The sequence below is a fragment of the Talpa europaea genome (genome assembly GCF_964194135.1).
Source record: "Talpa europaea genome assembly, chromosome: 10".
Lineage (NCBI taxonomy): Eukaryota > Metazoa > Chordata > Mammalia > Eulipotyphla > Talpidae > Talpa > Talpa europaea.
Window position 1 is genome coordinate 25,584,751 of NC_140077.1, and position 27,313 is coordinate 25,612,063.

General features: G+C 41.2%; 1 protein-coding gene across 4 annotated transcripts in view; it reads left to right on the top strand.

Annotated features, from left to right (window-relative positions):
* Nucleotides 1-27,313, top strand: part of MYOF (myoferlin) — a gene marked incomplete at both ends in the record, with an annotated part of 129,506 nt that overhangs the window by 39,835 nt on the left and 62,358 nt on the right. For 2 of the 4 annotated variants that reach the window (XM_084246103.1, XM_084246102.1), the window contains 16 exons: nt 208-316; nt 3,059-3,146; nt 7,702-7,868; nt 8,493-8,621; nt 10,665-10,727; nt 10,815-10,865; nt 12,335-12,365; nt 12,817-12,932; nt 13,542-13,665; nt 14,897-15,000; nt 16,911-16,979; nt 17,083-17,126; nt 18,478-18,560; nt 20,627-20,665; nt 23,614-23,738; nt 24,791-24,907. In XM_084246103.1, the coding sequence (XP_084102229.1) occupies nt 208-316; nt 3,059-3,146; nt 7,702-7,868; nt 8,493-8,621; nt 10,665-10,727; nt 10,815-10,865; nt 12,335-12,365; nt 12,817-12,932; nt 13,542-13,665; nt 14,897-15,000; nt 16,911-16,979; nt 17,083-17,126; nt 18,478-18,560; nt 20,627-20,665; nt 23,614-23,738; nt 24,791-24,907 (1,459 nt within the window). The remainder of the gene's footprint in view (nt 1-207; nt 317-3,058; nt 3,147-7,701; nt 7,869-8,492; nt 8,622-10,664; nt 10,728-10,814; nt 10,866-12,334; nt 12,366-12,816; nt 12,933-13,541; nt 13,666-14,896; nt 15,001-16,910; nt 16,980-17,082; nt 17,127-18,477; nt 18,561-20,626; nt 20,666-23,613; nt 23,739-24,790; nt 24,908-27,313) is intronic. The other 2 variants (XM_084246105.1, XM_084246104.1) reach the window with 1 other exon arrangement.

Genomic DNA, 27,313 nt, shown 5'->3' on the forward strand with positions numbered 1-27,313 from the left:
TAGTTCATGAAATAGCTATTTGTTGTGAAGAAGTGATATTTCATGTTTACTGCTAAAATACCCTTCTAGGTTGAGAACAAAATGGCCATATTTGATGATGAGTGATGTTAATAATAACAGGTGATTAAGAAGGGAACTAGGAAGTCCAACGAGTACATGGAAGCGTGTCTTACTTGGGCTGCTGTGTGCTCTCTCGTTTCCTTGCAGATTAATTGGCACGGCCTCCGTTGCCCTGAAGGACCTGATTGGAGACCAAAGCAGGTCACTGCCCTACAAACAGATCACCCTGCTAAACGAAAGAGGACAAGACACTGGGGTGAGCATTTCCCTTCCTGTTGGATGTTTTTTGAAGATTTGTTTATTTATGCATACAAGAAATGGGGTATAGCCAGAGGCGTGGGGGCTAAGAGGATTCACCAGAGACAGAGTGGGGAACAGAACAGGTAGACTGACAAATACACTGCTGAGGGGAGCAGCTGGAGAGACAGGAGAGGTCTGCTGTGCCATGTAGGTAGCTCCCTGACCAGCTGAGATCAAACTTGTGCTGCAGAGTCTGCAGATAGTTTCATAGGGCTGTGCTTATTAACCTCTTGCACCACCAAGTAGGCCCCCTATTGGATGGTTTTGAAGTGTGATGGTTAAGTGAATATTTACTAAGAAAAGAGTATGGCATTATAATTAGCTCACTACACAGAAAGCAGAAATTAGTTTTGGGATTAAACAAATTATATGGTCTAATACTCTCATTCACAGAACTAGCAAATCAGATAAATTTGATTTTCTATGACAGAATGCTCTAAGAGTGAGACCTTCTGTTGGTGTCACTGCGCATCTTTCCAGTGTGTGTTAACATTTGTGGTGAGTGTCCCTCTATGTTATCACACACTCCTTGAACTGTTATATAAAGAAAACTCATTAATATTACTTTGGAATATCAAGATGCGAATATTAAGATCATTATTATTGTATTGGCAGCTGAATGTTTTCTGATCACAGCCTCTCTAGATAAGTACATATTGATATTATCTAATGTAAGATAAGAATCCTCTTGCTCATATACTGTAAAAAGGAATTGACTCAAGTATCACAGCTTTGAGGTTCCATGTGATTGCGCTTAAGTGCTCATAAAACCACCATGCTTGCCACTTTAGCGCCTTCATTTTTCCTTAGCCACCTAGGCAAATAAAGAACATTTTATACTAAAAGAGACCAGTCCTGTAGGCAAGAATACAGGTCAGGCATCTCAACATCCATTAGCAATGTTAATTTTGCTGGTCTAGTCAAAACATAAAGATTTGCTGTAAGCACTTAGAATGTGGGAATCTAATCATGCTTGGAAATCAACATTCTAAGCATAAATGTAAATTCCAAATGTTGGCTATCACCCATCTACCAAAAACCTGGCTGAGAGAAATGACACTTAGGTAGGATGGTACAAGTTAGTGATTTTTCTGGCTGCTTGTTTTTAAGCACAGAAGAAAACATATGTAGATAGACCCCTGACATGGCAGAATTGTGATGAATGAGTGGAATAAGGAAAGTTAAGGGACTCAAGTCTCCCCCTTGACACCTTCCTACCACCCACCCCCCCTGCTAGGGATCCCTGGATCCACCTATGGGAATCCCATTTAAAAAACTACTGATCCAGAGATTGAGCCATTCATGTATTCTTCTGGTTTAAAATTTGATCTTTCAATTCAGTTTGGCAATTAAGCCCCTTTGTCCTCCTGCATTTCACCGTCTGAGTATAGCCTGGCTCTTTCTAGCAACCTAAGATGCTGTTCCAGTGATCATTTGCCATGAAGCTGCTGTTAGGGACATTATTCATTTTCCTTGTTCAGTGTCTCCCAGGCCATAATCCCTACATTGACCACAGAATATGCTGATCCATGAAGAAGTATACACTGCTCAGCAGACACATGGGATATCCATTTAAATTTGAACTTCAGCTAAACAATGAATGATTTTCAGTATAAACATGTGCTAAATGTTGTGTATTATTTCTGGGATTTTATGTGGTCGTGTGGGTGATGTGTGTGCACACATGTGCATGTGTCATCCTTATTTGCAAAGGACTCACTTTATTCTGAAGTTGTCCTTCCTCATTTCTGCTGTGAAAATACCTTTATTTTTGAAGTGATAGTAATAGTAAATGGTAGTATGTGTTTGCAAGGTACGAGTTAGCAACTCTATGTTCAGACCCCCTAACATTTTTGAACTTTTGTAGATTCATGATTTATGGAATACAAAAGTATTTCTGCCCTAATTATGCTGCCCAAAAGTATTGCCTGTGTATATTCTAGTTTTTCTTCAGAGCTCATAAATCTTTTGCCTTTTACTTTTGCCCATGTGAGGAATTTTTAAAGGTTGAATTAATTTATCTTCTGTAAGGAACTGGCGTGTTTCTTCTTTTCTGATAATGAAATTTATATAACATTTTCTGTTCTCATTTTTGCCTTGGCTCCTGGCCATCCTGGGGTCACATTTTATGCAAGAGGAATGGCAATTACCATGAACTCCATGATTTGCATAGTTGTTTCCTCTTTAATCAGGCTTGATTCCTTTTTATCATCTTATTTTATAAATCACATTGTTATATAATTTCTTCTTAGTTCCTTAAAATTTTTTGTACAGAGAAGTGTGAAAATAAATCCTAGCAATTAATGAAGTCAATGAGCAAACAAACAAGTTAAGTATTTAAAAAGAACCGCTGTGCCTTTAATTCTGTGATTGGAGCCCATCTCCAGTGTAGGGTGGAGGTTAACTACAAGTTCATGCGTGCTTATCTCAACTTTCTTCCAGTTTATGAGGTTGTCCCTCAGCAGCGAAACACTTGGCAATGTATCGGGTAACTCCTTTCCCAGGCTTCGGGCCTTCATACTCCACCTGGGTCACGCTGGGAAGATATGTGTCATCCTCTGTTCTCCATTTCCCCTGCTCCCATCCCCCTGCTCACCTTTTCTTAGGACTTTAACTCCTGGTGATGTGATTTGCATTGAGTCCATAATGTTCCAATGCCCTGCACTGATACTATCTGTAATGAATTATTTCCACCCAGGCCACCATTGACTTGGTGATTGGCTATGAACCACCTTCAGTTCCACATCCAAATGACCCCAGTGAGACCAGCGTGCCAGGGATGGGAGGTAAGCTGACCCTTCATGAAGCCCTAGCCTACCCAAGGGAATCTCAAAGCCTTCCTTAGCATTACACTGTCTGTACCTCTCTGCTCTCCTGGACACCGACCCCATGAGGCAAGTGAAGCCGCTTTGAATCAGGACATCAAAATTGTTTACAAAATGCCCTTATTGAACAGCCTCATGGTGATTGTATCCAGCACACGAACTCCAACAGGAAGTCCTGGGCAAGGCTTTGCTTCAGTTTGTGGCTTCCACCCTATACATATGCCCTGGTTGTGAGGTTCCAGGTGTGGACTCTAGTCTCTTCACGTGTTTCTTCACCTCTTAAATGTGCCATTACTGGGCCGTGTTCTCAGCCACCAGTGCCATGGTCAGCCCTTAGAGCACAGCTTCTTTCTCTTTGCCTTGGCCTTGACCCACATGTAACCCCCGTCATATGCTTCCTATTCACTGCATCTGGCAGTATCAGGGATCCCAAAGAACTTGTGAAGACCTTGGCCAACTACTATTGCAGAGCCTGGTGGGAGTCCTTTAAATCCAAGGACTTCCCTTGCCCATGTATAAAGTCAATTTTCCCCTCACTGGTTTATGCCCAAGTGCCTACTCCAAGTGGCACAGAGTTGTCCCTTGAAGGGCTAGCCTTGGGTTGGAGTACAGATCCCATTCAGTTCACTGATTGTAGCAGGGGGGATGTCAGACGATAGATTCTGGTAGGATAGTTGTTTTGGAATTGGGAGGATATGAAATTCTTTGCTGATTGCTTGTTTTCTCAATGAAATAAGAAGTAAGGTCATTAGCTGATGGTGAGAAGGACAGTGACAGGATGTCAGAAGCTTTCAAGGTGTAAATTAGGTGGGAGTTTAAAAAGTAGAGTGGGGTCTCTCCGGTAGCACAGAGGTTGAGCGCTGGGCTGTGAAGCTGCCCTCAGCCTCTGCAGTGCCCATTTGTTCCCCTGCTGGCCGGTGAGGGTCCCACGTGGCATGCAGACCTCTCCTGCCGCACCCGCTGCTCCCTTCAGCAGTATATTTCGTCAGTCTGCCTGTTCTGCTCCCCACTCTGGCTCTGCTGAATTCTCTTACCCTCCTGTGCTTCTGATTATACCCAGTGCTTGTATAAATAAATAAATCTTAAAAAAAAAAAAGTAGAGTGACTTGACCTTATTGGCTAATTAGTGGCCATCACACCAGGATCCAAGAGAACTTTGAAGTAGATCCAGGAAAACTTAGGAGCATGTTAGGTGATCAAGAAGTTCTGTAAGCCCTCTTAAAGTTTGTGATCATGACATTAAAGGGAGACCACTCATTAAGGTGTATGCTCTCAGCCCAGACCAGCTGCCTGAGTGAAAGGTAGAATATGTATAGAGTTAATTGAACCAGGTGAGTACAATGAACTGAGAGAAGGGATGGTGTTGAGGGGTGTGTAGAGAGGGGGTTGTGATATTAGACCACAAAATCTAACACAGGTTAGGAGAAAATTAAGGACATGAAGGAAGTGGAGTGGGAGAGTACAGGGTAATCTAGTGCCGATAGATTGGGGCTCCCTTTGTAGCTGCAGACTTGTGGACTGGAGTAAGAGATGGAGAAAACTGGAAAGGTACAAAAAATGCCCTCTGTAGTAGGTTGAATTGTGTCCCCATCCCCAAAATCCGGTTTATATGGGACCTCAATATTTGACCTTATTTGGAACAAGGCCTTTACGGATATAATTAGTTAAAATTAGGGTAGACCTTAAATCCAATGACTGGTGTCCTGCAAGAAGAGGTGAGGGCACATGGACAGTGGGGAGAGCACCATGTGATGAGAGGCAAAGTTGGGGTGATGCAGCTACAAGCCAAGGAATACCAAGCATTTTAAGGATTCACCCATTAGAGGCATGGAAGGATTTTTTTCCTAGAGACTTCCAAGGAAGCATGGCCCTGCCAAAACCTTGGTTTTGAACTTCTAGGGTTTGGAACAGTCATAGAATCAGTTTCTTTTTTTTTTTTTTTAAGGATTTATTTATTTATTTATATAAGCACTGGGTACAGTCAGAAGCACAGGAGGGCGAGAGAATTCACTAGCCAGAGTGGGGAGCAGAACAGGCAGACTGATGAAATACACTGCTGTGGGGAGCAGTGGGCGTGGCAGGAGAGGTCTGTCGCGCCATGTGGGACCCTTGCCAGTGGCTGGGGATCGAACCAGCACTGCAGAGGCCGAGGGCAGCTTCGCAGCCCAGCACTCAACCTCTGCGCCACCAGAGGAGGCCCAGTTTTTATTGTTTTAAGTCACCTTGTTTGTGGTACTTTGTTACAACAGCCTTAGGAGGCAAATACAGCCAGTAGCTTCCTATTCAGTTCATAGCGTAGAGTTGCCCTCTGTGACTATGAAAGAGTCATTGTGGATTCCCTTGGCTGTGGTTGAAGCTCATGCCTGGATCTTATTAAGGGAACATGCCAAAACAACCACTAAGATTGGGTAATGAAACAACTGTGTAGGAGGGTGTGTTCAGCAGTGCCTTAAGGGCTCCCCCCACTTTTTTGTGGAACACTTAGGGTAGCATTGTTTAATCCTGTGCAGCTTCCTGCCACATAAAGAAGCAGTTTCCTCCTCAAATTGCCTTCTGCTGCCATTTAGAGATTTGGGCAGTAGCCATGACTTAAGTAGATTTCCTCTGATCCATCCTTAAAGTCTAAATAACAGGAGGTGTTTCCAGAAGAAATTGGTTCTTCATGACCCGAAGTTTATTTCTGGAACAGTCAAGAATTTAATGGCCCCTTGTTTGGAGTCCAGCATCACAAAGGGGTATGTGAAGCCCCACCTGGTCCTGGGATGACAGAAGGGAGATAGTCTGAGTTGTTGGAGGAGCTTAAATCCATGTGACCCAGCCATTTTGCAGTCCAGACCAAGCTTGCAGAAGGGGAGCGTGAACTCCTTGCTTTCCTGAGGCTAGTCCGAGGATGGGAGGAGCACCCCTCTAGCTGTCTGGGTGCTTGCTCTTCCTGAGAACTGTGCAGGAGCTTTGCTAACCACTCAAAAATATGAGAGGACATGAGGAGGGATAGGAACTCAGAGTTATTTACCATTCTATGTTTCATCAAGCCCCTTCTCTGTCCTGGGATTTCTGTAAAGCATGACAGAAAGGGGGCAGACACAAAGACGTAAAGGGCATTCTTCCTGCTTCTGAGGAGTGTATGGTAGTGGAGAGGTCTGTGGGTTAGCACTAGATAAAGGCTGTGTGGTGAGGATATAATAGAACAATATGTGGTAAATAGGAGAAGGTGTGACTCACTCCATCTGGGAGAGTCAGGGAGGGTCTGTCTGGCCTAAGACAAAGTATTTATTTCATCAGGAAATTAACGCATTGAGGGACTTACTGGAGGAGAATAAGGAACAGTATTTTAAGGGACTGGTTTTAGGAACACCAAGATGGGAGCAGGCAAATCCTCCTTTTAAAGCTTCTTCAAGAACAGAGACAAAGAGATCCCAATTATCTTGCAGAGGGTAAGCTTTAAAGAGCAGTGCTAAATGGCAACCTGATTGAACTATTTTTTACTAGGATGTGAGTGACTGACAGGTGACCCCATGTGGAAATTAAATATTTTTTATGATTTTGCATGTAAAGGAGGGAATGTAAGTTATTGTATTTTTTTTGACAATGTGATTAGCCTTCTAGGCCCTCTTAAATTATATTGACTTCACACTTTTTATTAGAAGAGTTGAATTTGTCAGCAAATTTCAAAGAGTTTGTGACTAAAAGAAAGGGAGACCTTGAGGGGGAACTTAATTTGTATGTGTGTGTGTGTTTATTTTTTAAGGAGAGAAAGCTCTGTGCATATTTGAGGGTGAAGGGTCTCTTCACCCTCACACATTGAGGGTGAAGGGTCTCTGTGGAGAAGAGACCATTGCAGATGTTGAGAGAGAGAGAGAGAGCGCGCGCAGACATTTGGAGGATCCCAAAGGATAAGAAGCAGGCAGGCTCTCAGGCATGGGCAGCAGATTTGCTAAGCAGGAAAAACTTCCCCGAGTGTGAAGGGCAGCTTGTGGCATAAGTGAGGGAACAGAAGTATGTGGACAGAAGGACACAAGGCAAGCATGATGACTACCATGGTATGTTGAGCAAGAAAACTGGAGAAGAGCTTCTCTTCTGCCATGAGGGTGGAGAGGACATTTGTGAATCAGGAGGTTTAGGCAGAGAGGAGACAGGAAGTTCGCCTAAGTCTCCAGAGAAAAGGTCAGCCGTGGGAAGAGCGAGGTTGGTCTCCTGGGCAAGGCCTCAGTTTCCCAGGGCACTTCCTCATCGCCCAACCTAACAGCAGAAAGGTCCCTGGAAATGTTGTTCTCTGCCTGGGATTGACTCTGCCATCTCCTCTGGCCCTCCCTGTAGTGTAGAGGGCATTTTTGTGGCCTTTTGAAGACATCCTGCATGGGTGGCCAGAGGCACCAAGATCACATTTTCCTAAAGAAACTGTATCTGAGTCCCACGTCAGAGTTACCAGGAGCGTGTCCTCAGGAACTCTGCACCAGACTTCTGATATTTGCAGGGTGAGAGCTGCCTCTGACTGGATTCCTTTGTGGTGTTTTAGGAGAAGAGGAGGAGGATGAAGGTGATGAAGACAAGTTGGATAGCAGAATCAGGGGCGTCGTGCCCAGGGGGCCAAGCGGGCTTGTGTCAGAAGCTCAGCTAGCCCGGAGGCTCACGAAAGGAAAGAAAAGCCGACGGATACTGTCCAACAAGCCCCAGGACTTCCAGGTAGGATCGGCACTTGCACCCCGCATCTTGTCTTACCACCGTGGGGTCCCCCTACTGGCGACTGCAGTGATATTAGGAAGAAGCTCTTCCTATGGGCAGTGGCTCACCTAGTGAAAAGGGACATTAGTGCACGAGCCCCATGAAAGGAGCCCTCCACCTTCCTCCTGCATGTGGGAATAGATGTCGTCAAGCCACCGAAAGCTCTTCAGAGAAATAAAACCCTGCCCTTTCTCCCCTTTCGTGACAGGAAGGAGCTAATCAGAGATTAGAAGTGGTGGTGTGCATTTTTCATAGCTCTGGGCTCTCCTGCCACTGGGAGGCAGCCTGGAGGGGAGTTAGTGCATCCCAGGGTGCAGGAAAGCCAGCTTGGGGGTGGTGGTCTGACCCGCAACCTCAGCCTTGCCCCAGCCTTTCCAGAGCCATTGAAGCCCCATTACCGTCTTGAGTTCTGCAACCCAACTCCAGTGTCCACCTTGGGTGTGAGTCCAAATCCGAGGGCACCGTTACATGGAAAACGGCTCTGGCTGGGTTCCAGCCATCCTCGTAGGTGAAAGAGCTGAGGCAACACTTGAGGGTTGGCTGCCGTGGAGCACTGGGAAAGGATCGCACTCCTTCTGTTTGCAGATCCGTGTCCGAGTGATTGAAGGCCGGCAGTTAAGTGGCAACAACATCAAGCCTGTGGTCAAAGTCCATATCTGTGGCCAGACACACCGAACAAGGATCAAGAGAGGGAACAACCCATTTTTTGACGAGGTAACTGGACACTGTATGTTCCTGCCCAGTGAGTGTGTTCTGTGTAACAGACTCGCCTCTTCCTTCCTACCCTTGGGAGGGACACGAGTGAACCTAACTGGTAAAGACAATGCAAGCTTCCAGTGTTGAACATGACCTGTCTCGTCACTGGTTCTCAGAGCTGCCCAGGTTTTTGGTGTTCCTGCAACAATTTATGGCTGGAACCCTTCCTAATGGTCCTTGCACCCCTCCCTTCCCCCCATGATGGAGCTCACAAAGTCACCTACATCTGCTTTTGCTCTTTCTAATTAGCAAGATGTCTCTGAGGAATGACTCTGTGTGAAAAAGTACCTTGGCTTTTTAAAGGTACTGTAAAAAAGGTACTATATTGTTTGGCTATAAAAATAATATATATGAAAGGAGAACAATTGTGAGCAAAGGGATTCTTTCCCTTCTCCCATGCTGCGAATCTGGCCTGATGCTGTTGACCTCTTCTGTAACACTCCTCAAAAACACTTAATCCCTTGATAGATATCTCAAATGCCACAAAAACATTTAGGACTGTGAAGACAAATTTGTCTAGGGAATTTGCCTTAACTCTGCTGAGGAGACGCATTTCTGAGATTCCTCAGGCCTGAGTCTCCTGCTCTCTGAGCTGATACCTTTGCTCCCAGTTTTCTATCACAGTTTCTCTTAGTTCCCTGTGGTTTCTAATCCCAGTCCCTGCTCTGGCTTTTGTTCTTTTTTTCTACATCTATTCACAGGCAGAACCGGTTCCTTCTATCTAGTGTTCTAGTTTCTTCTTCTTTGTTCAAACCAGCCCCCAGCTTTGTGGAAGGGCTTATTTTCTCTTATTTCTAACTTCTTCTCGGATAAATCACAGACAACAGCATGCAGCTAAGTCGTGCCAAAGTAAATGTAGGAAGTGCATGCACAGTGATGTGGGGCACTTGACCATGGGCTTTGGGAAGGACTGGGCAAGATTCATGGGGGAGGACAAGGCTGGAATGGAAGGAGGACATGATGCTAAATGACTACATGCTGAGGCATTTGTAATGCAGGCTACGTCTTTACTCATCCCAAAAAATCTCTACCTCAGAATTTTCCCATTTTAATGAAAATTTTTTAGATTGAATCTTTCAGCAAAAGGAAAGGCTCAAGTAACTTGGCCTGTCTTTTTTTTTTTTTTTAAGGATTTATTTATTTATACAAGAACCAGGGTACAGGCCAGATGTGCAGGAGGGTGAGAGGATTCACCAGAGATAGAGCGGGGAACAGAACAGGCAGACTGACGAAATACACTGCTGAGGGGAGCAGCGGGTGAGACAGGAGAGGTCTGCTGTGCCATGTGGGACCCTTGCTGGCCGCCCAGGTTCGAACTGGTGCTGCAGAGGCTATGGACAACTTCACAGCACTGCGCTCAACCACCTGTGCCACCAGGGGAGGCCCGTAACTTGGCTTTTCAACAGACTAACTCATAAATCAAAAGAATTTTACCAAAAAAGAAAAACCTAATTTACATATATATTCATAACAAAGTCATTAAACTTGGCATGACTAATGAGACAAATTGACATGTGTGTCAAGGGAAGTATTTTATTTCTTTTAATATTATTTATTTTTTATTGAGTTAACTTTGGCCTGCAACACTGTGTATATGATTTTGAGGCATAGGATCACCCCCTCAAGGTGTATCACAAGTGGTAAAGAATTAGACTCAACTTTCTAGGTTCATGCAAACCCAAGCAACCATTTCAGTAAGATTTGAAATAACATAAAGTAAGTTTATGTCTTTATTTTAGTGAGCTAGTAGACACATGGTCCCAAATTTATTTATTAAATAAATGGTGTATCATTACTTAACCCTTTTCCCAACATGCAAAGGTGAATTGCCATGAAACTAATGAAGTTTAAGCTTCAGGACCTTTTCTAGGCCCTGTGATGTGTTCATTGGGTTTGTGTGTTGGGTTTTTTAAGGAGGGCCCCCCAAATTGTAGCATCATATCCTACTATACCTGAGACCAACTCTGATGACATTCAAATATTTTCCTTTTGTTTTGACAGTTATTTTTCTACAACGTTCACATCACCCCCTCTGAATTGATGGATGAGATCATCAGCATCCGGGTAAGGAGATCCAGAGTAGGAAGGGTCAACAACTCAGCAGCTGCCTGTTAAAGTCTATGATCTTTTCACGACTCTCCTTTCTTTCAGGTTTATAATTCCCACTCTATGCGGGCAGATAGTCTGATGGGAGAATTTAAGGTGGGTGTCAACAGTGTGTTTCATTCAACTTACATGAAAGGCGGGCACTTTCATAATGAGGAACTGGGTTCCTGGACAGGTCTCAGGATGTCCATCTTGGTGACATCTTAAGGTTATTTGTGATTGATGTCATAATCCTTGCTGAGGGCTGGAATGCCAGCCGAACATGCATGCCCAGGGACCAGAAATCAGTTGAATATGCTCTGGCCTGGGTCTGTTGACTTCCATGTAAGCACTTTCAGTACCCAAATGCCTGGAAAATGCCGGGAAGGGCTGTGCATCATAGTCTTGGCCTTCCCCCCAGGGAATGGAAACCAATGCAGCACTCCAGAGGGGAAGGGTGCTTGACTGTGGCAAGAAACATCACTTACTAGGGTCACATACTAGGGAGCTCCATCTCCCAAACCAATTATTACATATCTGATGCATGAAAGGCAAGCCAAACCAGGGAAAAAACTTGGGGTGCTTTTCCAAGTAACTTACGTTGGGATTTAAGGCAAGAGTTTAGTTGGTACCTTCGCAGCTATTCCACATAGAATGGACTGCTGCTCACAGAAGGAGCTCCCAGTGGTTAGAAGTCCTAGAGAATGATCTAGGGCAGATCAACATGTGCTCATACCCCATCTGCCACCAGGTGGCCACTATCAACCTCTCTGATCGTTAGTTCCTATAGGTCTTCATCTGTAAAATGGGGTCATTGTGAAGACAAATAGAGATAGAATATATAGAGCATCTAGCACAGCACTTAGCCCAATTCATGGTTATATTAACACTGGCATTAGCATTAGTAGGAGGAGAAGAAGAGGAGTATTAGATAGGAAATTGTACCAGTGACTTCTGGTAGAGTAATCAATTCCAGATTTGTCTGGGACTGAGGAGTTTCACAGAATGTGAGACTGTGCTACTGGAAATGTTCTTAGGCAAGCTGGGACACCTGCTCTTATTGCTCCTTTTAGCTCTATGACTGACTCACTCATTCAATATGATTCTTTGGGAGTCTTCTATGTGCCACATGCCAGGCAAGGCATTGGGGATACAGAGAGGATAAGATGGAAATATTTGGTCTCAAAGAAATTTAAGTCTAATCAAGAGTTTTATATGATAATGGTGATTTCTTTAAAGTGACTAAACTGGGGCCTCCCCGGTGGCACAGCGGTTGAGTGCTGGGTTGTGAACCTGCCCGCAGCCTCTGCAGTGCCGATTCTATCCCTGGCCGCCGGGTGAGGGTCCCGCATGGCCCTCAGACCTCTCCTGTTGCCCCCTGCTCCCCTCAGCAGTGTGCTTCCGTCACTCTGCCTGTTCTGCTCCCCACTCTGACTCTGGTGAATTCTCTCGCCGTCCCTCGCTTCTGACTGTACCCAGTGCTTGTATAAATAAATAAATAAATATTTTTAAAAAATAAATAAAAAAATAAAGTGACTAAACTGATTGTAAAATCTACCTAAACTACTTTGAATTATTTTTCCCAGATTGATGTTGGATTCGTTTATGATGAACCTGGTAAGTGACACTCGCCCCATGAATGTGTTGCTTCAGGGAATCAAGAAAATTGGGGCATCAAGGCATCAAAAAAAGTTTCTTCTTTCTTCATTGAAGAGGGAGAAGGATACTTAGCAGGACTGAAGATCATTAGTTTAGTGTGGATGTCTGTTTTTTTAATCTGACGGTAATTATCCTAACACTCATAAATAGGTCATTTCTCTGTTTTGTGAGAATATTTTGATTTTATCAAAATCAAATTATAAAGCCAGTTAGAACTTAGAGGGTCTTGTTTGAGTGACAGCAGGGCATGAATAAGAAGTAGGGAATGGGGTCAGTGCAAAGCCGAAGACTTTAACATACCTGAGAAATTTGGTGCAGCATGAAGAGACTTGGGAGGAAATGCTGGTTTACCCGAGAGCAGGTGAAATCACAGACCTGTCAGTGTCTCTTTCCTTGGACTTTATTTCAGGCCATGCTGTAATGAGGAAATGGCTTCTTCTCAATGACCCTGAAGATACCAGCTCGGGTGCTAAAGGTTACATGAAAGTCAGCATGTTTGTCCTAGGAACCGGAGATGAACCCCCTGTAAGCCCCCACTTTCTCTATCACTTTCTAATTTTTTTTTTCACTAAAGAAGAGGACCTAGAGTTGAGCAAGTAGGAGGAAGTAGCTGTGAAATGGTGAAGTTTCCAATCAATAGCTCTAACCCTCCAATTCCTCCTAGTTCCACCCCTTCCTGGTGTATCTAAATAGGCATTTCACCCAGTAAAGATATGTGTTTTAAGGCTTCCTTGCATCATTTAATCTACAAAGCATGGCTCATTTGCCAAGTCAGATATTGCTCTACAGAAGGGTAGTTGTCATTTTAGGAAACTGGGTGGCAAACTGGGAAATAGTAAGTGACCAGAGAGCAATCAGAAGGACTTCAAGAAGGCTCTCTTTGTCTACTACTTAGTGCTCAAAAATCATGAAAGGTCACATCATTCTCTTGTGATGTATTCATTGAAGAGAAATGTGACTTTTGATTGTGTTAAGCACTTTTGAGGCTGATTTGGTGGCTGATTTCTTAAACCCGAAACACAGGAATTCCTAACATAAATAGTTCACATTGGTTTTATTTTATGAGTATTGATTTCACTTCTTACAAGGACCGCTTTTCCATGCATATAATTTGTAATCCTATGTCCCCAATAGCCTGAGAAACGAGATCGTGATGACAGTGACGATGTGGAAAGTAATTTGTTACTCCCAGCTGGCATCGCCCTCCGCTGGGTGACCTTCTTGCTGAAAATCTACCGAGCAGAGGACATCCCCCAAAGTAGGTATTGATTTAATCCTGTCAGTTGAAATGATTAGATGGATGACCTGCATGATTAGAAGTGTTAAAGTCATACTCCAAATTGTGTCTGGTGTTTCCAATCAAGTGTCTTTCTTCTAAAAGTCCTGCATGCATTTGTTTTCATACGTTCTGGCCCCACTGAGAACTACCTGGGCAGGTGCATGGGGCAAGACCATTGGACACCAAGCCATGTTCCTTATTTCACCTTTGGCCCATTCTGCTCTAATCCTTCTTTCTTCAGTGTTCTACATCTTCTCCTTATGATAGAGAATACTGAAGAGAGGCCAGCAGTCTGCACTCCCAACTCCTTTCATCCCAATTGAAAATGTGAAGTGTTACAAAGAAATAAATGTGTTCACTATCAGATTATTAAGGATGGCTATGCAAAGGCTAGTTACTTACCAGTAATAGAAGTCTGTCACTAGTATGTGTATTAAAAGATTGGGTGCATATAAGAGAATCACTTATAGTGATTCTATTCATAGAAACTCATCCAGTTAGTCCTTTGTCATGCCAAGGATCCAGCATCCTTGTGCCTTGCCCATATATCTGCTTCCTGCTGGACTCTGGGACACCCTCTGCAGGTCCCCCAGAGATAGCACTCGCTTTACAAACCATAGATCTCTTTACAATGTGCTACTTTTCCGGGTAACCTCCCTTGCTTTCTTAAGATCCTATGATGCCTCCCATCCTATCTTTCCCTCTGAAATATCTTAAATGAAGTAAATTCATTAAGCCTCACCTTAAATTGCTATCCTGATATAATTGATCTTTATTCCATTTTGAGTTTTATAGCAGAAAGACATGCTATTTGCAGTTGGTTAAATGTATTATGTTGAATTTCTCTGAAGGTACAATCATTTCAACTGACAGTATCTTTCCAAACTGAAACCGGGCCTGAGTTTGAGAATTGCCTTTACCTTATCTGGGTCAACTTTTCTGCATTATACTTTTTGTATTGATTTTCAACACTGTAATTTATCAATTTATTTTTCAAGGTGCTCTTTCTTTTTAAAACTTTGAGGGGAAGAACACATTTTCTCTCAACAAAGACAAAAAGGATTTCTACAACATAATGCTATCAGTGTTTGCCACTTTTGACAACAATTCTTGTTACAATTGTCTTTTTCTTGTACAGGAGAATCTTGCTGAGTGATAATGCTTCTTTTCAGAAAATTTAATTTCTACTGTGCGACATTTTGTGTTACAGTGGATGATGCCTTCTCACAGACAGTGAAGGAAATATTTGGAGGCAATGCAGATAAGAAAAACCTAGTGGATCCTTTTGTAGAAGTTTCCTTTGCTGGAAAAAAGGTTTGTACGTGATCTAAATGTAGATGCCTCCAGAAATAAATATTTAAACCTTTGTGCTTTCCTTGGCATGAATTCCTGCTTATTCTTTGTTAAAGTAGCCCCCTGATGAGCAGGGCACTCTGCAGGAACACAGATTATCTGAGTCTGAACACGCCAGACTTCTCCACAGGTGTATTTTGGAGTGGAAAGTATGCAGGACTCAAATTAGAAAATTCATCTTTTGGAAGATTAGAATAGTGAAAAGCTACCACTGAAATATTTGGATTATGCCCCAGGACCAAACATTATCTTAATCTTAGGCAAGCTGGTAGCCAGCAATAGTAATCCCTGACAAATGCCATAGAGCATAGCCCCCCAGGGTGAGCTGCTCACCTTGGTGTTTCTCAGCCTCTCAGGCCCCGCCCTGCTGCTGACACTGGGTAGTCAGGCAGAGGAGCCCTGTCCCAATCCTCTGGGAACAGCTAGAGGACTCTTGGTGTGAGAAGACCTGTAACCACCACTTTTACTTAAAAAGATGGTCAAATATTCCATAGTAAAATAATAGCATACCATGGGCAGCTGTGAACATGCAGAATTAGCATCTTCTGTTTTCTTGAACCATTTATTTATGAAAATGAGATTTGTAAAAACATACACATACACAGACATGAACCAGTCTTGTTTCCTAAAACAGTCTCGGGCAGGGAGGGGAAGGTTGGAAGAGCCCTAAGTTCTACAGTAGAGTAAGATTTAAATTTAGACTTCACCCCACTCCATAGACAGCTAAGGAAAATTCTTTAACCTCCTAGTTTCAATTTCCTAAACTAAAAATGTAGGTAATAAAACTCTCATAGCACTGGTGAAAGGGCTAGTTAATTCAGGAAATAATTATTGTGAGTCTACAAAATATCAGATACTGTCCTATGTGCTTGGGTCACAGAAGTGACCAAGACAGTCATTATTCTCATGGAGTGTACTTTGTAGTGGAAGTGATGACAATAAACAACCCAACAGGAATGGATAATGTCAGATAATGCTAAATTCTGTGCAGAAAATAAAACAGGGGACTTGTATGGTGATTGGTGCAGAGATTTGGGGTTCACTAGATTATCAGTGGAACACTTTTGAAGAAGTGACATTTGAGCAGAGGCCTGGAGAATGCAGAGATCTGAACATCAGAGATTTCCAGGCAGGTGTATCAGCCCCAAGAAGGAAACACATTTGCAGTGTGGGGATACCCAGGTGGCTGGAGTGTGGTGAGCAAGAGAGAAAACTAGGATGAGCTCAGAGAGATGTGGGCAGCAGGACAGAGAGGGCTTTAGAGCCACAGTAGGTATCTGGAGGAAGAGTACTTGGGGACCACACTGACCACACCACACAGGGGATGGACATCCAATAAGGAGGTGTAGGGGAAGAATAGGAATCCCAAAAAGTCAGCTACAGGTGTCTTAGGGGAATCAGGATCTGCTTGAGGCAGGGATGCCAGGATTTACTAATGGGTTGAGTGAGGCTTATGAGAGAGAAGGTGTGGTGGCTGACTCTGGTTCCAAGCTTGAACACCCTCCCGCAAAGCGATGGAAATACTAAAATGGGATCTAGTTTGGGGAGCACAGATTGGTGGCAGAATCAAAAAATCTGTTTGAGCCTGTTAATGAAGAGATATTTCTTAGACAGTTAGTAGTAAATGCTCAGTAAACACAAACTCGCCTCGTTGCTCTAATCCAATGTTGACAACTGACTTTTAGCATATAGTAACAAAGGTCAATCTTCACTCATGCCATATTTTTCCAAATCAGTAGCAAGAAGAATAAACTAGGCCACTAGTATATAATGTGTAAGTAAATTGCAGAATCATAGCCAATATGCATGTATTGTGGACTTTCAGAGACAGAAACTTGAATGCCCACTGTTTTGTTTTGCTGATTTTACAGGTTTGCACAAATATAATTGAGAAAAACGCAAACCCCGAGTGGAATCAAATTGTTAACCTTCAGATCAAGGTTTGACTTTCTTTTTTTTTTCCCCCCAGAAAAAGTAAGAATACTTAATAGTTACTGGATTAAGTTGAAAAATAAATACTTTTTTCTGTTTTTTTTTTAACAGTTTCCTTCAGTGTGTGAAAAAATAAAACTAACCATATATGACTGGTGAGTTAAAAATAGACTTACATTAATTCAAAAATGAAAGAATTAAACATTTGGATATTGAAGAACGTTACTCTTGATGGCCTGACTCCTGCCTTTCAATATATTTACATTTCTTTCAGAGGGAGGAGATAAATTGCTCCTGGAATTAGATGTTTTCCTTTAAAACATTAATAATGATATTATTGCAGAAAATGTTCAGATATCTTGGTGTAATTGCTCATAAATAATAGAAGGGGAAAATAATCTGAAAATGCCCCAAGATAAGAAATAATAGATTTAAATGCTACTGTGCTCAGAAATAGAGTAAATCATTTCTTGGGAAGAACCACCAAAACATTCTAAGAGCTAGTCTCTGTTATTGTTAGAAAGGAAAATGGACAAAGCTACTTATCTGATTAAATACAAAATAAGTTCATTGAAAAGTTCTGATAGGATTTTAACTTGACCAACCTTCCAACAATGTTTGGCCACAGTGAGATTATTTTTGGGTATGTTCTAGTTGCATGGGGCATTCATTCAACTGACAGCTTCTTGAGAGTAGAAATTGCAAATATCATCATTACACCATCATCACCACCGCCACCCAGTGTTTATTGTAATATTAGTTAACATTGTTTTGAGTACTATGTGCTGTGCCTTATCTATATTATTCCAGTTAGAGACTCTCTAAGATAACCACAGAAAAATACACAAAGTTGCATATACTTGTAATGTGAAAACTTGTTTCTACTATATTTAGGTAAGATTTAGGCTCTAGAAAGACTTCAATTAAAAAAATAGCACTTATTATTCAGTAGCTGCACAATAAATATTTAAATTCAGTTGGAAGGGAATTTTTCTCCCTATGAAGGACCCTTAGATGTAGCCCATTGGAGTTGTTAAACCATCCTGGTAATTAGTATGAACATGACAAAATAAGATATGAATAAATATGCTGTGTGACTATGTTACATCAATCATGTCATGTGCCTGTAACTGATTCATCCATTTGTGACAATCATCTGAATATGGTCATAGGCAAATCCCTTGACCTTTCAGTTTCCATAGCTGAAATGAATTGTCTGATTAGATCAATGTTTCTTGAAGGATAGCAGGAGGACCACCAGCATCAGGATCTGTTGAAGTGTATATGTTGTAAATGTTCTTGTTCTCCACCTCTGCTTTTATTGAATCAAAGCTTGGATCACAAATGAGAGTATGGGGTTTCAAAGTGATTTTTAAATACAGGATAGCCATCGGCCCACTAGACAGGATGATTTCTGAAGCCTGGGTCTTTACCAATTCTCTTAATTGTTGTTGAAATGAACATAAATCCTTAGAGGTGGAGGCCTTAATCTGTTCTTTTACACAGGGACCGTCTTACCAAAAACGATGTTGTTGGAACAACATATCTACACCTTTCTAAAATTGCTGCCTCTGGTGGGGAAGTGGAAGGTAAGTCACTTAGTTCAGCTGGAACAAGACAAAGCACAGAACTTGCTGAGAAGGAATGAACTGAGATAGCCTCTGGGAACAGATTCTTGGTTCCTTAAAAAACAAAGGTGATGAGCGTAATAAACCATTTCAGTAATGTTTTAGTGATGACTAACAAAACAATTAGTAATTAATAATTGAGGCAGTCAACAGATTGAAGAACTTAGCTCTCTTGCTCCCATCCAAAACTCTTCCCTTTTAGCTGTTTTATAATTGGACCTTATTTTTAGAGTGGCATTGACTCAAGTCTACCCAAATATAAAATAAAATTCCCTTCTCAGCTACTTCCTTGACAGGAACAAGGAGGTCAGATGGCAATAAATCACATAATCTCCACTCTCTAAGATAATGTATATTTTGTTTTCATGCTAATAAGCATTGATCACAAATACACATTGCATTTGTTATTTTCCGTACAACTTGCCTACACCTGGGCTACATTAGAAATTGTCATAGGAAGTAAAGGAGATGAATCCTGATAGTAAGATAAAAAATTAAATATTAACAAGCAATAGCTTATTTTTGTTGCCAAAACTTCTTGTAATTTTAGCAATAAATTTAAACATATTGAACCAAAATGAAAATGCATACATTGTGCAAAAATGAAAAATGATGTAAGAATTATATAAAATAAAATATTTTTTAAAAATTTAAACATATTGAGTAAATGAGAAAATTTGAGACAAAATATTGTCTTGGGAGACTCAAGCTTCCTCTCATCCTTATATTGTTCAAGAGGGGAATTTATAGATTGAAAAAAATATTATTAGTCCCAGCATTAAAAAGAAACTGGAAGACACTAGGGATAGGATGAAAAAGACATAGATTTCTCCTCTCAAGAAAAGGCAATTAGAAATTCCACAAAAAAATAAAATGCTGAACAAAGGAATAGTCCAAATATAAAATCATGTGTGGCATTATGTTCAGCAAGAGATTCCATCTGAACATTATCTGCTGCAGGCACAGGGGTAGTCGCTGAGGGCATTCTACTGTAATCCCACAATTTTTCACCACAAAGAACAATATTTATATGGTTGCTATAATATAAACATGATTTTTAAAATTTATTTTTGCACCCATAGCCAAAATTCTGAATAGAATATAAATGTCATTGCCCATTACATTGTAAAAGTACAAAAGACAGAGTTAAAAGGAGGAAGTGGATTAAAGAGTAAGGATGGATGTAATGGTGGCCTCTTTTTATAAGTGAGGGAACCAGATATAAAGACTAAATTAATTCATAAAGATAACAGAGTAGTTAAAAATCATTCTATGAATGTATATTTTTATATATAAAATATATTATACATATATATTATAGATAATAGAAAGATAAATAAGCAGACAACATGGACATAGATCTATTTATCATTAACAGGAAATCCTTAAATAATTATCTAAAGATAATCGTTCAGGACATAGTGGTATGTCTTTTTCCTAGTGAATGGAGGTGACATTCAGAAGAACTAATAGCAGAAATTGCTATGAGTAGTTTCAGCCCCTGTGTCTGGGGTATTCTGTCATTGCAGGCCCTGCAGAAAGTCTGTAACAGGGTCTCAAAATAATGAGGACAGGCATCCCCTCAAGAAACAAGGAATGTGCTAGATACTGCAAGCCTTTGCTTACACAGCTTCAGACTAAGTTAACTTGAATTTTCTGCCTTTGTCCCAACTGAATCAGACATCAGGCAAGTTCAATGTTCTATTAAAAACAGATGTCACTAGGCCTCCTTTGACTATGAGAAATCAGCTCTTCTCAAATGCTTTGCTGGCCTGGGGCTGGTGAAATTAGATTGTCTCACGTGTAGTGGTTCTGCCAGTTGTCGCAAAGCTTTGAACCATTTTGCATTTAGCCTGTGGTATTTGTGTAAACTAAAAAAAAGTGTCGTCTGGCTTAAGTCTGAACTGGGGATTTTTCTCATGTTGCTAAACCACTTACCTAGCATTGGATTTTTTTTAACTTTTTTAATGTCTCCATAATACCCATATTTCTCTTGTTGTTTAACCAGTTGTATTTTTACTATATAGATTTCTCATCTTCGGGAACTGGGGCTGGATCGTATACAGGTTTTTGCTTTGTAATTTTACTATCTTCTAGATCTTCCAATCTATTACTATCTTACTAATAAAATGTCAGTTGATAGCCAGTAGAACCCTTTTGCTTTTACATTTTGCTGTCTCAAAAATAGTTTTATTTGACTAATAATTTTTGTTTTAGTGCTGTCTGTTCTCCTGCATGGCTAAACTTAAAACTAAGGCTTTGCCACACAGCTGAGTGCCAGTCTGTTTGCCTTCATTGTTAAAATGTAACATTTTGTTGTTATTGTTTATATTCAGTAGGTAGAGATTTGGGGCATTCCATCAATTGTCCTAAGTGTTTGAAATCACTTGCCCCCACTTTCAGTCTGGCCTTCTAGGTGGGAAGACACTGGATGTTCTCCACTTGATATCCTGAAAGTCTTCATCTTCTAAATACAAAGGCTGCTAACATAACCTTTGGTTTGCACAGCACTCGCCATTCTTTGCAAGTTTGCTCATTGTTCTCACACTTGACTTCACAACTCTCCTAAGACATCGGATGCTATTGTCCCCCTAATAAATGAAGGTGCTGAGCTCTAGAGAGGTTCATCATCATTCAGATAGGTGTGATAATCCCTGCCATGCCAGTGATTAGAGAGGGAAAGAGGTATAGGGAGGGGGTAAGGGGATATTACACGGGAAAACTTTGCAAACTGCAGCTCTGTTTCAATATAAGGCATTACCATCTGCTTCTATATTATTGGCACAATGCCCCATACTTATATTTGAAAAGCAACCTCATTATCTTATAAATAGACTAAATGAATATTAAAAAGTCTTTAGGTTTACAATGAACCTGGGAAATTTGGTAATACTTCATTCCTTCATTCATTTGTTCAAGTATCCAGCTAGTAGTTATCTCATAATACTCCATGATAGAACCAGTACTATGTGTTTAAAGCATCAAAATAAAACATGCCTGAATCCAGATCCTCCACCAAAGGAATTTATAATATAGTCACAGAGACAAGCATCTATTTAAAGTTCAAAAATAAATTATAAACAAGTTAGAGATGTCCAAAATGTAAGGGAGCTGCTGAGAAGTGAAGGAGGTGTAAAAATATTGTTTGAAAAGTGGGTAGTGGCTAGGTTAAATCTTAATGGCCAAGCTAAAGAATTTTTGTTTTATTTTGGGCAGGCCTTTAAGGAAGGGCATTCAGTGAGGTAGAACTGGACAAAGGAATTAATGGATGGTATAGTGGAAAGTGCACTTGTTTGAACTATGAAATTAAAGATCTGAGCCTAAATCTATTAGCTTGAGGGACCTTTGCCAAGTCACATGATTTCTGTGGCTGTCATTTGTCCATAATGTGACATAATTAAATGTGAGAGTTTTCATGTCCAAGCTTACTTGAATATTCTGTAATTCATCTTCTAGAAATGATTTCCTTCTCTTACTATGGATCTCTGTTTTAATCCTCTATTCCCACCAGATACCTTCCCTTCACACCAAAAAATTCTAGCACAAAAAGGCTATAAACCCTGCTTCTAACTGATCAGTTAACTTTGTAATATTCCCTCAGGCAGAGCAGATGAAACCATACCAATTCATATGGTCAGAAATAACAGTCATTCTTTTCATCAGGCTCGCTTGGTAAAATGGTAACATGAGTCAGAGAAATCTCTGTTAGAAAAACTCTTGTTCCCTATTTAGATTTCACAAGAGATTTCCAAACAGTTGGGAAACGTAGCACCTCAGGGTGTTACCAAGTCCCATCACAGGCTGTCAGATTTAGCTTTCTTACATTTTAATTTAAATGTTTCTTTGCCCAGTTTTTGTCACTGAGATTGTAGTTCTGCCAATTTCTGCCTGTATGCGTGGTTCTTGCCGCTCTGTGAAATGCCCCAGCCCATCTACACCTGCAGGAAAGCCTCATATAATGAAAAAAAAAAAAGGCAAAATACAAGTCCCTGCAGTTTTGTTAGCTGTTTTTTAATGAGCATCCTGCTCACCTGCTATTCCACATTTGCCTTTTACTCTTACTGGTAAACATAGAGTTGGAAAGGGCCACAGAGGTGGCCTGGCCACTCTCTCCTCCTTAGCAGGAATTGTCCTGATGACATCCTGAAAGACAGGCTGAAATATTGGCATCAACATTTCTTCTGTCCCATTGTCTGACACCTCTAATTCATAGAAAGATCCTTTTTTGTACTGAATGAACCAAAGTTAACTTCCTATAACTCCCACCAGGTATACCCATCCCTCTTCCACCTGGGAGCCATTCAGATGGTTGGAAGAGCTTGCACATCTGCCCATTCACCTGGAATCCCTGTAGGCTCTGCCTTTCCTCAATGTCCCCCATTAGAAAATAGTCTGGCTAAGACCAGGTAGCAAAAGTCCAGAGCATAGTTACATGCTCATGAGGCATAGAAGGCCATGAATTGGGACATCATGTTGTTTATGAACCTCATGTGGTCTTATAACCATAGGCGGGCTGTTCATTTAACTGTTCATTTAAAATGTTTAAATGTCTTGTATTTTTAACATCTGCCAGATTTATACTAACTACTTGAGACTAAAGGACATTTTGGGGGTAAGAATACTTAATCTAATATATATCATTTAAATTACTTCCCAAATAATACAATATTTTATCCCAGTTACAAATGACATGTTTATTATAATGACAATTATAAACTTGCAAAAAATGTGACGATCAACTTGAAAGTCTTATTCTTACATTTGTGTAGTATTATATTTCTGTAATAATCACATAATCTTCCCTGAACTAACTCTAACAGGTTTTTAATTTAATGTTTTGTAGCAGTAAGAAAAGAGAACTATGGCAAGTCTCACAAATGCTTATTGTGTGCACTAATAAAACTAACTCACAAATTGGAAGAAAATAGTCTCACTCAACTAATTAATAACTACCATTTCTTTCAAAAGATTGAGTGTTAAAAGTCTAAAATCTAAAAAGCATGTTATTTCTCAGCAAACACAGGAGAAACAGAGGTGGGTTTTGTCCCAACATTCGGCCCTTGTTATCTGAATCTTTATGGAAGCCCCAGAGAGTACACAGGATTCCCGGATCCCTATGATGAACTAAACACTGGAAAGGTTAGTTTCTCAATTGAGATTTTTTTGCTAATGAGCACTGATTAAATGTGATTCCTTCTTATAATGACTATCTCTAAATCTCACATATAGGGGAATCCCCCAAATACACACAAAAACATATGACTGATGAAATTTGAAGGATAGAACTCTCATACTCCTTGAGTTTTAGAATACAAGAATAGGAAAGTGTCTAGGAGATCAACAGATTTGGTGGTTTGTGCTTGTGTAACGACACCTGTATTTAAGGCAGGTGTCATTAGTCCATGCTGGCTCTTTCTTAATAAGCATTTGTGCTCTTCAGTGCCATGTTCCAGAAATTTGCCAAAAGATTAGAGGTGATATGGATGAAGACATGGAGACCCTGAGATGGGAAGTCCTTTTTCCACCACATTAAAAGTCAAACTAATGTTTTTAAAATTTATCTCCCAAAGGCCAATCCTGGCTAAATAAAAAAGGAACCAAGGTAGAGAGAAAAAGCCATGGATGGGGGAAGGCAGAGAACTGGTTGTAGAGGTGGAAGCTTTCTCTTCCTCTCTAGAAGATTCTCTTGCCAACACTGCTGAGTGTGTTGGGAGGAGTATTCACTATTCATCTTCATGCTCAGCCACACCCAGAACAGCTTCCTCTTTTACACCCCGTCACTCTGAGACTTGCTCTAGTTGTTCACATGGCAGCCTTCCTATTCTGAGGAGAGGTGAAAATAAGCCAGGTTAACACAGATACACACAGAGCTCCTGTGCAGAAGGGTAGAGTAGTTTTAGAGTCCCTCCTACCTCCACCCCCTGCCTCTGAGAATCCCTTCCAGATTCAGAGCTTGACTTAAAAGCCTTTAATCTCAGTCTTGGCCAAATCCTTTCATCTCTGACTCCTCAGCTCTCTTTGGGTGCTTCTCAAAGTCATTGGCTCTTCATTCAGATACTAAAGACCTGAATCCAGCAGGGGGGCGGGTGGGGTAGGTCCACAGGAAGGAGAAACTTTTTATAGCTGGATTAAAGACAGAGTTCTTTTTGCTGTTGTCTAAAACTAGATGAACATCTTGTGTTGTCTTTCAGGGAGAAGGAGTTGCCTACAGAGGCAGAATCTTGGTTGAATTAAGCACTTTTCTTGAAAAGACACCACCAGATAAAAAGCTTGAGCCCATTTCAAGTGATGACCTGCTGGTTGTTGAGGTAAATATTGACATGTGGATAAGACTTGGTATAGAAAAGGGTGTCTTAGGTGGTGGGATGTTTTGTACTGGCCTGGACCTGAAGGAGACATCCAGGAACTGAAGGGTCAGCTATGTCAGAGTTGGGGAGACACCCAAGTCAGAGCAAATGCCCTTTAACTCCCTCTTGATCTATCTAAAAGAGCCTTATGGGGGTGATGATGTTAATGACCTTTTTTTTTTTTCATTTTTCGAGATGTTAATGCCCTGCTGAAAACTGGTAAGAACAGTGATACCCCTAAGCTGTTGGTTAATGAAGATTGGGTGGTCATGGGGTATGACCACAGGAGCCAAATGGTGTTGGTGCCACCACTATTCATTTCCATTTTCAGAAGCATGTGGTGTATGTCAGGTTCCCCAGTGTGTACGGGCATGCTTACACAAATGCCCACAGTACATCAACTCTCAGCCCCTATTCCCCCTTGAAGACAGGAGGGATTAGCGAATGTGGGAACTTTCAGTTTACAGTCTATCAGATGTGAGCTCAGCTGACAACCTGGACTTGCAATCAGCATTTGAGGTAGGGCAGTCACATGGGACTAAGCTCCTAATCCGTGAGATCTGTGGAATCTCCAGGTAGATAATGTCCATTGAGTTGAATAGTAGGACACTCACCCCACTGGAGTTGCAGAGTGACTTGGTGTAAGAAAAAAACCCAAAATCTGGTGGTATAAATATGAGTGTGGTAGCAGCAGCCCATAGCTCCATGGGTACATGAATGCAGAAACCATCATGGCACACACATACTTTACAACAGTCAGACTCAGAGACCATTAGACTGAAGGAACTCAAATGCCTTGGCAGTCCAGACCTAAACCTGGAAACATGCAAGTTTCAGAAGTAGAAATGAAAGGACAACAAATGACAAATAGCCAAAGAGGCTTTCCCAAATAAGGTGACCACTTAAGTTACAGTCAATCAAAATATCTTCTCTGTGAAAGTCTTTTCCCAGCTCCTGTGTGGGCTCCCATGTCACAAAGCCTTGTGCTGCCTGATCAATGGGGTGTTTGGTTTAAAAAACTCTTAGACATTTTAATATGCCTCGCTTTATTTTCAACAACACAACACGGTAGTATTCAGCTGAAAAAGGAAGGAAATTCTGACCCATTTTTGTTACAATATGGCTAATCATTGAGGTTTGATATGAAATAAGACAGTCACACAAAGACAGGTATTTCCTGTCACTAAGCTAAGACACTGTTCAACTCTAAGAGACTGAAAGTAGGAGGAAATAGATACAGGGTTTCTGTTTTGCAAAATGAAGGAGTTCGGTGGAGGTCTGGTGCTGATGGAGGTGCAGCAATGTGAAGGTACTTGCTACTGCTAACCAATAGACTTCAGTGGTTAATGTGTTGCACTTTATGTTTTGTGTGTTCTACAATTTTTAAAAGGAAGTTTTGAAATGGTGGTCTGAGTACTTCTGTAAATGAATGACCACATTCTATTTTTTTTTTTTTTGTGGGACCCTCACTGGCGGCCGGGGAACGAACCGGCGCTGCAGAGGCTGTGGGCAGCCTGGTAGCTCAGCGCTCAACCGCTGCGCCACCAGAGGAGGCCCATGAATGACCACATTCTGTGTCATGTCAGAAGACCCACCAGTGATTGTGATTTATTTTATAGATTTATTATATAGTATAGGTCCATGATATGAATAAATAATGAAGGAAAGGAAATTCAGTTAATAAACATCCTAAAGGGATTAAGTAATTTTTATGAGCATCTTAGTCATTTTACTCCTTAGATTGTGGTACACAAATTGGTGTAAAAACAATGGAAAACAAATACAACAACAACGAAATCAACATATACCAAAGTCTGAGATCTCTATGACCTCCAAATCTGAAACTGATGGACTGTAGAGTGGGGAGTTCTTTCTCTGGGAGCTTTTGAACTAAACTTGCTATGGTGAGAAATTTGTCAAGCAATTTGAGTATCATCAAATTGAATATGGGTCTCACACATTTACCAATTGAGCACATAGGCCAAGTGTCTACCCTATAGCAGTCACTTATGTTCTCACCCAAGCATTCACAGAGACTGTGAACCATTGGGTTACCAATGGATACTGAACAGACTCGATGTGGGCAACATTAAATGGCAGAATGCTTAGTACAAAATGACAAGCTTAAACCATTGCTTGTCACTACATGACTGAAGAAGCCAGGGTACCCAAAGATCAGTAGGGAGATGACATACAAAGAAAGAGACATATTATCTGAGCAAAATTTGGAACAGGGTATGGATTCAAGAAATTTTATGGGCCCAAATGAAGGAGGCCTAAAGGGCCATTTCCGCTGAGCTGGTAGATCCTCAGCGTGGTGGTTGTTGCCCTTTGTCATTGTCTCTCACACATATACATTCAGTAAAC